The sequence below is a fragment of the Pantherophis guttatus genome, chromosome 3, assembly GCF_059756535.1.
Source record: "Pantherophis guttatus breed Tessera chromosome 3, ASM5975653v1, whole genome shotgun sequence".
In the NCBI taxonomy this organism is placed as follows: Eukaryota; Metazoa; Chordata; class Lepidosauria; order Squamata; family Colubridae; genus Pantherophis; species Pantherophis guttatus.
Window position 1 is genome coordinate 24,839,673 of NC_142065.1, and position 13,821 is coordinate 24,853,493.

Here is a 13,821-nt window from a genome sequence, read left to right on the forward strand (position 1 = left end):
CTTCATTGTTTGCTCATGTTTCTGTCTTCCCTTGAATGGACAGTAGGTTCAAACTCATGTTTTCAAAACAAAAAATGAAATTATATTCCATTGTATCATCTCACATTTGAGATCATTTTCCTTTGACCAACTTACCGTATTTTTTCCCAAAAAAGAGGGTGAAAATCTGGGTGCGTCTTATACTCCGAATGTAGCCCGGCCCAGCCTCGCAAACAGAGATTTCAGAGGCTGAGAAAAACTTTGGAAAGAAGCTTCAGAAAAAAAGCCTCAGAAATGAAGCTTCAGAAAAAAATCCTCCAGAGCTTCAGAAAAAAAGCCTTTTTTTCTGAAGCTCTGTTTCAGAGGCTTTCAGAGGCAGAAAAAAAAAGTTTTTTTCTGAAATAGAGTTTCAGAAGTTTTAGAGGCAGAAAAAAAAGCAAGGCACAGAGCTCACAACCAATGAACATGTTGCTAAAATTCACCTCTGGGAACAGCTGATTGAGGTATTCCAGGAGGCTGATGCACCCACCAATCAGCTTTTTTTTTATTTTCCTCCCCAAAAACTAAGGTGTGTCTTATACTCCAGTGCGTCTTATACTCCGAAAAATACGGTAGTCTTATTCATTCATCTTCCATTTCTGTTGCATTTTAAATTATATTGTAATCTTATTGAGACAGAGCTCATACTTTTGATAAAGTAGAATTTCTTATTCAAGTCCTGTTGAATACAAAAAAATACTCAAATGGTTTCTTGTATATTTGTATAGCTATAAAATGGTTTCTTGTATATTTGTATAGCTATTTTTTGTGAGCATAAAGCAGCATGTTTGTTTTCAAACATTCTTTGCCAAAATAATTATTTTACAGCTTACCTTACTACATAGATGTTTAAACTATTTTCACACATTACATCTATCTCATTATCAAAATAGCTACTCTTCATAAGTATTCTCTATAGCTGTCTGAAAGCCTGCAATCAGAATGTATTTGTCACATAATAACTCGGTAAAAAAATTGAAGATTTTTTAAAAATTACTATGTGTTCTGGAAATGTGTATAAGTATTATAGAGACAGGTTCTCTATAGGCTTTCACATTTGCTGAAAAAGTTATTTAACACCTTCCTATAATTCATAAAAATGGCATTGAATCTCAGATTCAGTATGAATAGGATGATATCATAAAATTCAAAAGTCCGGGGTTTTTCCCAATTGTTACCAAAGTTAGCAAATGCTGCACCATATCCGATCAAAATACCAAGTGCTTAGCCATGCAACTAAATGCCATTGAGAGAATGTGATGGGAATAAATCAGTTCTGAGCTTGGCAAGTACTAAAATGGTCACATGATAGTTTCCCCTCGTGTTCAATTTATTGTTCAATTCACATTCATGCTAGCTTTGCTCAGCCCACTTTCTAAAACATTATTTTCATTGGCATCATAGGAATGGTAACTACTGCTATCATCTGTGTCAAGCTGGATATGGTAAGTGCAAGAGTGTATTGTAAACAAATGTAGTAAAAATTTAAGAACCCTTTAAAAAAACTAATTCATTTTATGCATGTCATAGCCCTGGAATCAATAGCAAATAACATATGGAGCTGATAAATACTACTTGCTATTCAATTCTGAAAGAAAAATAATGCAGAAGACAGCTATCAGTATAAGAGTAGGTAACAGATTGGATGTAAATATTTAAACGGCTACCCAAAGAAGAACTTATTTTACATCCTCAGAAAGAGACAAGAAGCAGTGGTTTTAAATTTGAGGGAAAGAGACTGAGATTTTTGTATTCAACCTATACAAAAACAAAGAAAGCAATTCAGTCTGAACATTTATTTAATTCTTCACAGGATGCCTGAAGTTTATACTACTGCTTTATAACTGCTGCTTTTGGAACAGACAATTGGTCAGATTAGAACTTCCTATTAAATGCCTGTCAAACCAATTTACTTACTAAGGAGCTTCTGTATAATATAGATTCACATAACATGTTAAACAAGTCAAAAGTTAGAGAGTTTGTGATTCAGGAAGTTATGGAAACCTAGCTATTCTCTTAGTATACTAAACGGATCAGCCAATATTATTCATTTCTTTGGGTATAACGTATGTATATCCAGTTGTATTTTATATTGTGTTTTATCAATCTGGTTTAGTACGGTATATGAACCCTGCCAGTGTGAGATGTAAACTAGCTTATTGCCTTTGCAAACACAGAGAATAACAATTTTTTCCTTTAAAGGAAAAGGAAAAGCACAAGGTCAGAAAACCTTGATTTCAGACTATCCAACACAGAACACAGTTGATAAAGTAGACATAACAGGAACATTGGGGGAAAGGGCCAATATGGTGGTATGCTTAGAGCCTAAGAGTGATTCACATGCTAGCCACCTGGACATTCTTCTCTTAGTAGTTAATGGAACAGCCTCCTCACCAGTTCACACAGATGCTATTAGTGGGGGGAAAATCCCACATTTACTAGCTGAGAGATAAATTGACGTAAAAGCATTCCATTTTCTGTAACTTTATCTTATTCTTTTTCGGTAATTCATGTCAAAAGAAACTCCAGGAAAAAATTACTTTCTATTGAAGTGGGCTGCCAAAAACTTCAGACTTCCACAACAACAAGGACTCAGCAGTAAATCTCGGCTCTTAGCTTTACACTGTTAAACTGATCTCCTTGGTTAGGACTTGAGAAAAGTCTTATGGAGATATCTCAGTAAATGAATCCAAATAAATAAATGATTGATCACTGCCAAAGTAAAAGTGTATTTTCTGTGACTTATGCTAGTTCAAATCAGTAACTTTTTTCTTTCCTATCCTTAGCAGGAAAGAAAGAATTAACAGACTTTTTATAAGGGACATGATACCGTGTTTCCCCAAAATTAAGGCCCTGTCTTATATTTTTTTGAACCCCGAAATAAGTGCTTGGCCTTATTTTCGGGGATGTCTTATTATTTTGGGGAGCGTGGAACAGGACGGGGCTCCTCTTGCCATCTTACCTGATTTCCAGCTCTAACCTAACCAGAGGAAATGGCGGGAACTGGCTGTGCATGCATTTAAATATTTTCAGGGCGGGCTTATTTTTAGGGGGGACTTATTTTAGCGCATGCGCTCAAAAGTCCGATTGGGCTTATTATCAGGGGATGTCTTATTTTAAGGGAAACGGTAGCTTTGAAGCTGTGTGCTTTGCTAACTATCAACTCTGGATCAAGAACTGTTGAGTATCAGCATATCTTTTTTCAATTAATTTTATTTAAAGTTTTGAATAAAACAATGAAAGATAATACAGATTAGAAGAAAAAAATACAAAAAAAGATAAATGTATTAAGGAAAGAAACCCTCAAAACAACTCACGTCAGGTATAAACAATTCCCTAATCTCAACACCTCATCCTTGGTGACAGATTCAAATTCTTCATCCCATTTCTTCATTATAAGCAAATCAAGTAAGTAACATCTTCAATCCAGTTACCAGCCAAAGATCCAAAGAAAGCTATCAGTTTGTCTTTCAAAGAAAGGAACTGTAAGAGTTACAGGTAGTCCTTGACTTACAACCACAATTGATCCCAAAACCTCTGTTGCTAAGAGAGACAGGTGTTAATTGAGTTTTGCCTTTCTTGCCACAGTTAAGTGGCAATGTTACAACCTTTCTTGCCATAGTTAAATGGATCACTGCCGTTTTAAGTTAGGAAAATATTTTTTAATTGAATCTGGCTCTCCCCCCACCCCCCATTGACTTTGCTTGTCAGAAGGTCACAGAAAGTGATCACATGACCCTGGCACACTGCAACCATTATAAATATGAACCAGTTACCAAGCATTCAAATTTTGATCACATGACTGTGGGGATGCTACAATAAGTCATAAGCATGAAAAACAGCCATAAATCAGTGCCGTTGTAACCTTGGTCATTAAATGAATGGTTGTAAAATGAGGATTACCTGTAGTTCTCACATTTGTTAGAGATATGAGAATGTTACATATACAACCAGCTGTAAATATGCCTGTTATCAGTTAAGAGATTTGCCTGCACTGATTTACAGGAAAGATGTTCAAAATAAAACCTGAAAGCCTCTTCCATGATATACAAAGAATTCCATCTGCTGCAATAATTTTTACTAAAGAGGACTCTGAGATTGACATTTAGAAAACAATTACTTTCAGTTTAGGCAAGAGCCCAACACTGACCACATAATCCTGGATTATTTAAAGTTAAGGAACACTAAAGATAAATATAATGGAACATATATTTTGGAGTGTTAAGTGTTCTTTTTTAAATAAAACCAGAGAAATGATTCCATGACAGAAGTAACTAAATATAAAAAATAGAGCTCAAGCTGTATGGCAATTCCTGAAAAAGAAAGCAGAATTGCAAGGAGGAGAAAGAAAGAAATGACACAAAAGCTATAGCTGCACAAAAACCTATGAAAAAAATAAGAATCAGGGAAGCAAACAAAACCTCATTAGGAGGTGGAAGATATCACTAAGAAAAAGACTGTTCTTAATTACAAAAATGAGATTTGAGCAGCTAAAGGTCAGAATGAACTGAGGCTGATGAAACATTTTAAGATAAAAAAAATAGGGCTTATTCAGATATGTTCAAAGAAAAAAGAATTAGTACAGCAAGTACATAATTAAAATTGCAAATATTAACACTTAACAATAGCAAGAGAAGATAGAACTCCTCAAATCCTATTTTGCTTTGTCTTTTCCAACAGGGGGATATAAATTTAATTAGGCCATTGTGAAGGGCAGGATTAAATTTAAAATTCATGGTCAGGGAATATCTGTCTGAATGAGTTGAATTCTGAATGAATTTCATCCCAGAGTACTGAAGGATTTAGCTGATATACTGTGTTGACTTTGTGAAATCCTAGAGAACAAAAGTATCAGATAAGTGAAGAACAAATTGTTATTGTCATCCTAAAGACCAGCAAAAAAAATCCAGCAAACCTCCTTAATTAGGTCAGGATTTTAGTAAGCATAAATTACTGTGATTTCTGCAAAGCATTTGCCAAATTATCTAATGACATTCTAATTAGCAACCTAGTTAAATTTGAGGTGGATTACTTGACAACTAGGACCTGAACAGGTTGGGAAAAAATGCTTTAGCAGCAGTTGAACAATACATTGTTACGATGCATCAACAGAAGCATAGTTTCTAATTATTTATTTTTTTTAGTAGTCAGGTGGCATCTTGAGGATTTTGTCCAGTTTTAAGCCTTATACTTTTAAAAGGGCCCGGTCAAAATCAGATTCAGAGAAGATCTGGGACTACAAACTTTTAAGTATTGGTGAAAGAAAAGAGAAATTCTTGGAAGGTTGCCTTGATATATCTGAAAAAAATTGAACAAAAGGCTATATCATTTTTTTATCATCCTAGGATATACAATAATAAATGTTAAGTCATAGGAATAAGAGTTGGTGAAATGCTAACAGTAATTTTATAAGATAAAAACAGTTTATCAATGGAACTAATTACTGAAAAATGTAGTAGGTTTAGAAGGAGAGGTGGACAGCTGTCTATCAAAGTTTAATTTGGATTCTTGCACAGAATAGGCAGCTAGCCTCAATGGCATCTTCCAGTTTGATGTCTCTAGTAACTGCATTTGAGGATTATTTTTCTTATACCAACACTTATATGCGCAGGTTCTCCTGTTTTTTCTGTCTTTATGTGTAGCCAAAACCTGATATTTTTCTTTCAGGCCTGTAGTTTGCCACAGCTTAAGAACTTTTTAAGTTAAGGTTTATCTGAGCAACGTGAATTTTCGCACAAATGTATAGATATACCGTGTTTCCCCGAAAATAAGACAGGGGTCTTATTTTCTTTTGCCCCCCCAAATAAGGGCTTGGCCTTATTATCGGGGGGTCTTACTATTTTGGGGGTGCAGGAGGCAGCGAGCGTGAGACTGGATATCCAGTTGCTGCTGTCGCCTCCCCTCCCTGTCCTTTGTGCCGGCCGAACACATCCCACCCCATCCCAATGGCAACAGCTGCTTCCCTTCCCCGCCGTCTCTTTATCGAGAGGGATGGCAGGTGGGGCGGGGGAGAAGAGAGACGTGTGGAGCAAGAAGTGGCTCCCCTTGCCATCTCTTCTCCCCCCCTTGTCGGGCATGAGAGGGCTCCTGCCCCTCGCTTAGCCACCCGCCCCCTTTAGGAATGCAATTTGGGGATGGCAGGCAGGGCGGGTGAGAAGCGGGACATGCTTTCCAGCTCCGTCATGTTCTTCACCATTGTGTCCATGGAAACATGCTGTAAAAGAAAACCTTCTCCCCCGCCCCAGCTGCCACCCTTCTCGATAAAGAGATGGTGGGGAAAGGAAGCAGCTGTTGCCATTGGGGTGGGGTGGGACGTGTTGGGCTGTGAGATGTGGGTCATACCTTTCAAGCTCCGTCACTTTCCTCGCTGTTGTGTCCAGAGAAATACACTATAAAGAAAACCTTAACGGGAGTTTGAGAAGTTTGATTGAATTTGCGAGAAAGGTTTTTTTTACAGCATGTTGGACACAATGGCAAGAAAAGCGACAGAGCTTGAAAGGTAAGACCTGCGTCCTGCTTCTTGCCCGCCCCCACCTGCCACCCCCAAATTGCATCCCTAAAGAGGGCAGATGGCTAAGCAAGGGGCAGGAGCCCTGCCATGCCCGGCAAGGGGTGGGGAGAAGAGACGGCAAGGGGAGCCACATCTCGCTCCACGCCTCTTGCTTCTCTCCCACCCCACCTGTTACCCCACTTGATAAAGAGATGGCGGGGAAGGGAAGCAGCCAGGCTGCTGTTGCCATTGGAGTGGGTGGAATGTATTGAGCTGTTCGGCCTCACCTCCTCTCCTCAACTCATTTTGGTTGCGCGACAAGCAATCAGGGGAAATGGCGGGACCGGCTGCGCATGCGTGTAAGTAGTTGGTGGGGGGGCTTATTTTGCAAGGGTGGCTTATATTATCGCATGCGCTGAAAAGCCTGATTGGGCTTATTATCCGGACATGTCTTATTTTCAGGGAAACACCATATTTATTGTGGGATTTTTACTGGGAAAAATCCACACCTTTATGAGAAAAGAAAAGTGTGTGTGAGAGAAAGGGAGAGAGTGCTTTTGAGTTGCGATACCAAATTGTAACAGCTTTCTTTGGATATTAGATTATAAGCGACTGTGACAGCCTTCCAGATAGCATTAAAAGATGAATTATTCCAGAAGTCCTTCAAAGCTTTAATACTGTTGCTCTCTTGTCATCATAATCTGTGGGATATGGAATAACAATCATGGGGTTTCAATAGGATTATTGTTTTGTGACAGAAAAGTGCTGCAATGGATGTTTTGGTGTATTGTTTTAAAAGGGTATATAGTTAAATGTGAACATTTTAAAGCTTTATATTTATTATAAATATTTAATTGTAGTGTTATATGTACTGTGGATACTTTAATAATTGTAAGATGCCATGAATCAAATGAAATTGGTAGCACAGAGGTTTGATCAACAGGGTTGTAATAAAGTTGCATAATATGACATGAAATTTGGGTTTATTTATTTATTATTAATTCAATTTGTATGCTGCCCCTCTCCGAAGACTCAGGGCGACTCACAATGCATTTAAAATCATTATAAAAAACATTTAAGAATTAAAAACATTAAAACTCATTCACACCATTCATGGCCGGATCGCAAGAGCGAGATCAACGGCCCCAGGCCTGCTGGAAAAGCCAGGTCTTCACCGCTTTTCGGAAGGCCAATAGGGTGGCGATGGTCTGGACCTCAGGAGGCAACTGGTTCCAGAGAGCTGCGGCAGCCACAGAGAAGGCCCTCCCCCGCGGGCCCGCCAGCTGGCATTGTTTAGCTGACGGGACCCGGAGGAGACCAACTCTGTGGGATCTTACTGGTCATTGGAAGTTATGCGGTAGAAGGCGGTCTTGAAGATACCCTGGCCCTGAGCCATGTAGGGCTTTAAAAGTAATAACCAACACCTTAAATTGTGACTGGAGACCAATAAAGAGCCAGTGCAGCTCGCGGAGAATTGGTGTAATGTGGGTGTACCTAGGTGCACCCACGACAGCTTGCGCAGCTGCATTCTGGACCAGCTGTAGTCTCCGAACACTTTTCAAGGGTAGAGCGTGTTGCAATAATCTAACCATGAGGTGACAAGGGCATGAGTGACCGTGAGGAGAGCCTCCTGATCCAAGTAGGGTCGCAATTGGTGCACCAGGCGAACCTGTGCAAAGGTCTCCCTAGCCACAGCTGTCAGATGTTGCTCTAAACTTAGCTGTGAGTCTAGCAGGACACCCAAATTGCGAACCCGTTCTGAGGGGGACAATTTCTCCCCCCCCCCCCCAGAACCAAGGATGGACAGTCAACATAGTCTTTAGGAGGTAATACCCACAGCCACTCGGTCTTGTCTGAGTTAAGTCTGAGACTGTTGACTCCCATCCAGACCCTCACAGCCTCCAGGCACCGGCCCATTACATCACTGAATTGACGTGTAGTAGAGATATACAGCTAGGTATCATCAGCGTATTGCTGATACCTCACTTCATATCGTTGGATGATCTCACCCAGCGGCTTCATGTAGATGTTAAATAGGAGGGGAGAGAGGACCGATCCCTGAGGCACCCCGCAAATGAGGGGCCTAGGGGTCGACCTCTGTCCTCCTACCAACACCGACTGTGATCTACCAGAGAGATAGGAGGAGAACCACAGTAACACGGTGCCTCCCACTCCCTTATAAAAATTACTATAAATTTCTAGTCCAGTGCTTTACTAGTGAAGGTGATTTTTAATAAAATATGAAAAGGTGCTTAGAGAACTTTGAACTGTGCACTTCTGCAAATTATATTTCTTGGGTATACTAAATTCAGTGAATAACCAAATAAGAATATGACAGTTTTCTGGAGAAGAAAAGATGTCGACAGTTGATTTATGCCAAGTAAATAAAATTATGTCAAGTAAATAAAAAAGTATGGCAGCTTATGATTTGTTTAAAGAATGGGTTCTCTGTTTTCCCTTTTTAAAACAAGTTCAGCAACCTGCTTGTTTTTCTACTTTCTAAAACACTCGCTGACTTAAAATAACGACCCAATCTTGTTGACATAACACCGAATATCTCTACCCACACAGCCAAAAAGTTTATAAAGTTCAGAATTAATTATAGCACTCTTCTAAATTAATCCTGCATGTGTCAGACACATGGAAAGAAATTCAATTGTGGTGTCAGTAAGCATGCATTTTTTTCATTGCTTTGAGGGAATTACTGCAATTAAATTTTTGAGGAAAGTTAGCATTTCCATTACTTTTATAGAATTAATTTAAGTTTATTGCTACCTTGCCCTAAAATGTTAATTCTATAGTTAGTTTCTGTATATTGCCTTAGTATAATAAAAAGGGTTGTTAAGGAAAAAAACAGAAAGATGGACTTGACACTTCTTTACTTTTACCTATAAACCCCACTCAACAGATTGTTTCTCTATTTAATGACTATAAATGTTAAAAAATCTATTCTGGAGTGTCCTTTTCTGATCTTAATACCAATGCCAATTCTGTTTGTGGGTTTTCATTTCGTTTTGTTTTGTAGTTAAGGTAAGTTATGAAAAGAGAGCCAGTTTGGTGTAGTTGTTAAGGAACTAAACCAGAAACAAAAGACCTTGAGTCCTAGTCTTGCCTTAAGCACAAAGTCACCGTGTTGACCTTGGGCCAGTCCTTCTTTCTTAGCCCTAGGAAGAAAATGGCAGGGCAAACCACTTCTGAAAATCTTGCCAAGAAAATGGCAGGAACTTCTCCAGGCAGTTAATAGAGATAACAATGACTCGAAGTCTGCCTGCCTGCCTGCCTATCTACCTACCTATCTACTCCAACTGTTGTAAATAATAAGTTAAAACTGAAGTGATTTAGTGGAAATATGTTGTAAATGAAGGTTGTCGATGACTATTTTGTATATGTTCATTCAGATTTTATAGGCATGCACGTCTTTTGCTACTTGCTATGATTGCCATGTAATGTACTTTCACAATCCTTGTGAAGTACTCAGCTTCAGAAAGATGCCTCAAAGTATGCAGTATTGCAAATGTGTTTTGCACCCATTTAAAGTAGCCACATCTTTTCTTGGGATCATAGGGTCCCAAGATTAAGGAGGACAGCTGCCCAAAAAATGCAGCTTTTTGTAGAGCTGCAGATAAGTGCTATTTGTATATACTGCTGTACTTAAAATGCTGTTTTGGAATTGAATTGGAAGGACTGCATAGTCAAGTTTTTTCATAGTCAAAGGAAAATATTTTTTTTTTGAAAAAAAATGTATTTAAATGGTTTATAAAATACGTCTATATTTTTATTGCATACTTTTTATGTTTTTATTTATTTTATTTTTTTGCTCCCTCTTAGATCAGCGTTTGAGGAAGAACCAGAAAATACTCCCTCAAATTTGCTTGAAGAGCATGCAAAATAAGAACAATATGGCACACCGTAATATTGTCATGGGATTATTCATAATGACTCTCTTATCCTTGCTGGATGACAGTTCAGCCTTCCTGTTGAATCAGCGTCTGAAGGGAAGATTTCAAAGGGATCGGCGGAATATCCGCCCAAACATCATTCTTGTTCTTACTGATGACCAGGATGTAGAACTTGGTAAGAATTAAAGGGATCATATGGTACTAGTTGATAAATATGGCATACTTTTCACTGGTCCTGGAATTTACTTTAGCTAGTTTTTGGTGGTACATAAATTTTTCTAGATCAGAGATGGGCAAGCCATATTCTGTCATCCATGTCAGTATTTCTCAACCTTGGCAAATGTTAAAATGTATGGAATCCAGAATTCCCCAGCCAACAATGGGAGTTGAAGTGGATACATCTTAAAATTGCTAAGGTTCTGTAAGAGTCCCAGAGTGCTCCATTTGAAACCACCATGCATTGCTATATCTAAAAGATTACATCATTAAAATTTGGAAGCAAAACAGCCAAATTCTCTATTTTAATTTTTGAAGCATTCTGAGTGGTTTGAAGGGATGGTAATAAGAATGGTTTGCCTCTTCAAAGCTTCCTACACTTTCCTCTTTTATCCCTCTCAGAACATGAATAAAGAGCCCTCCCCATTACAGACCAATTTCTTCCAGTGCATCATACCATTTCTGGATGATCTTCTGCAGACCTTCAGAAGGGCAAGATGGAGCCTTGACCTTTGAAACTTCATTCATCCAGGTCAAAATTCATGTGTAAACTAAAACAATCTGAGTAGAAACCATTGCATTGGCAAGGAGAAAACAATTTGATGTCTGAATGTTTCTAAATGAAATATATTCTGTGCTACACAAATTAATTTAATTAATACAGTGTGTTCTAGCTCTCCTAACATTTAGCAGATTTAAAGGTGCAATCTATGCTGTATATAATTCTACATTTTTAGGAAGCAAAACCATTTGTTCAAATCATTTGTTTAAATATTTGGTATTGAGAAGGCATTCTAGATTTTAATCATAAAATAAGCTGTTGTATGTTTGATTTCAGATTTCTAGGAAATGAAGCAGACTTTGAGAAAGGAATTAGAGCTTTGCAGTATTAGGTCAAGCTGGCAAATGCTCTAGTTTTGCCTTCATTGCACTTCATAAGTATACTAAACAGGGCTGTGTTTGTTGCCACTCAGACATACCCACAAATAAATATTCAAAGGATAACTTGGAAATAGCAGTAAGACAAGAAAATACACAATTCATATAATTAAAGCTGGAAGAAGATTTGGTTAGTTTTGTTGCTGAAAAAGTCATTTTTCTTTTGTGTACCCAATATTTTACTTGTCTAGAAGAATTAATGTCAGGATGCTATCTTGTTTCTGACGAAGATGGATCATTTCACTAATTGAGGATTTAGTTGTTGAGGAACAAGTTTAAATAACTATGTTTTCCTTACAGTAACAATTTGAAGAAATGATTATACCAATCTTTGCAAAGTTGTTTAAGTATTGGAAATTAGTTACGATAATATCAGAGTATTTTTGTTAGATTTATGCCATATGTCTAATTTGGTGGTGTCAAATTTTGCCCCCAGAATTGCATGTAGCTTCTAAAAGCCTCTACAAAACCCAGAAACCAACCCCCCAAATAATTCCAATACTAATATATCTCCAATTTCCAAATCAGCATTCTTTGAAATTCATTGCATTCATATTTAATTCTGTAAAGAGTAAAAGAGATGCTGTACAAGTTACTCAAAATGTTGTACCATGCTGTACATTTTAAAACTGGCAGTTCTGAACTTTGAAAGGTGAATAGCTTAGAAATGGTTATTTTTCTCATAATTTTAATAGCCTCATATAAAAAAACCCAGGGTATTAATCGTTGTGGGCTGTCCTAAGGAGCATTACAATAAAACTACTTATTTTTGTGCAATAGAAATTCAAAATACTTACATTAAAACTACAAGAAGAGGCATAGTTATTCATATGTATCTTATTAATTTTGCTGGTGTTCCTTTTTTAACATGATTTAAAATCATAAAAATTATTTGCATTTCCTTTTAAATTCTTAAATCGCAGAATATATCTACTGCATCAAGGAAGGGAATTTTTAGTTTAATGAAGCATTTTTGGGTGGTTATGTGTCTTATGTGTCTCAGAGCTAGACAGACCTGTTTTAATAATGCATATTCCAAAAAGCTTTGCACATTATCTCACAGTCTCATGTGACTAAAATTCAGAGGGTGGTCCTTAAAAATTTATCATGATCTGTTTTATGCCTGCCTGCTTGTCTCTGATGCAACTGGCAAAGTTCTCTGAGCAGTATAGTTCCTTTCTCTAATAATCTGTTGTAATTCTGCTGATTTCAAGCACAATGGCTTGTGTGTCCAAACAAATTAAAATCTGCTGGATGAAATGCATTTGACGAAGCCATCTGTGAGATCATATAGTGCTTCAGAATAAGAATTGTACTTAAATTGGCTTTAAGCTATTGTGTCTAATTTCATTTGTCAGAATGGATATATACATTTTGATGGATACAAGTCCCTACTGCAGTTTGGATCTCTTTCAAATAGAAGTAAATCAATTAGAGAAGATAATTATGATAAATTAACAAAACAAATTAAGAAAGACTTAGAAATTTGGAAAAAGTTACAGCTATCTCTTTTGGGAAGGATCGCCTCCATTAAAATGAATGTGTTGCCTCGAATACTATTCTTGTTTCAAGTGATTCCAATAAAACCGGGAAAGAACTTCTTCAAGGACTTTAATAAACTAATTGCAGACTGCACATGGCAAGGGAAGAAGGCAAGAATTAAACTAAAACACCTACAGGACTCAAGAGAGAGAGGAGGATTGTCATTGCCCGATTGGGAAATATATTACAAAGCATCAGCATTAATTTGGATCAAGGAGTGGATGGAACTCAAAAACCATAGACTATTGAATTTGGAAGGATTGGATCTTCGGCGAGGATGGCATGCCTTCTTATGGGAGGGCACAGACAAAAGGCATGAATATTTTCAGAGACATACAATCAGACACGCATTATACCAAACATGGCAGAGTATTAAAAAGACACGTTATTACAAAATCCCGTAGTGGTTGTCAACGATGGAAGCCCAGATCTATCCAAATGCCATGGACTATAACAAAACGAAAACTTATAAAGATCTGTTAAACAATCAGGGGGAACTAAGAACGAGGCAAGAACTAAAAGAGATGGGTACAGACATTGACTGGTGGCCGTATATACAAATAAAATCAAGATACAATAAAGATTTGGCTCAATTTGAATTTCAAAAAGGTCAAACAGAATTAGATAAAATTTTGCAAGGGACACAGGACAAACTGATCAAAAAAATTTACAATTACTTACGAGGATATAAATTAGAAGAAGAGGTAGTGAAAGAAA

At 37.5% G+C, this 13,821-nt stretch overlaps 1 protein-coding gene across 18 annotated transcripts in view; it reads left to right on the forward strand.

Moving 5' to 3' along the window:
• The window catches only part of SULF2 (sulfatase 2), a 293,351-nt gene that overhangs the window by 184,046 nt on the left and 95,484 nt on the right, over positions 1–13,821 (forward strand). For 17 of the 18 annotated variants that reach the window (XM_034413833.3, XM_087889122.1, XM_087889133.1 and 14 more), the window contains one exon: positions 10,337–10,582. In XM_034413833.3, coding sequence (XP_034269724.2) covers positions 10,390–10,582 — 193 coding nt within the window. In that variant the 5' untranslated portion in view covers positions 10,337–10,389. Of the gene's footprint in view, positions 1–1,426; positions 1,464–10,336; positions 10,583–13,821 lie in introns of those variants that run through there. The other variant, XM_087889125.1, reaches the window with a different exon arrangement.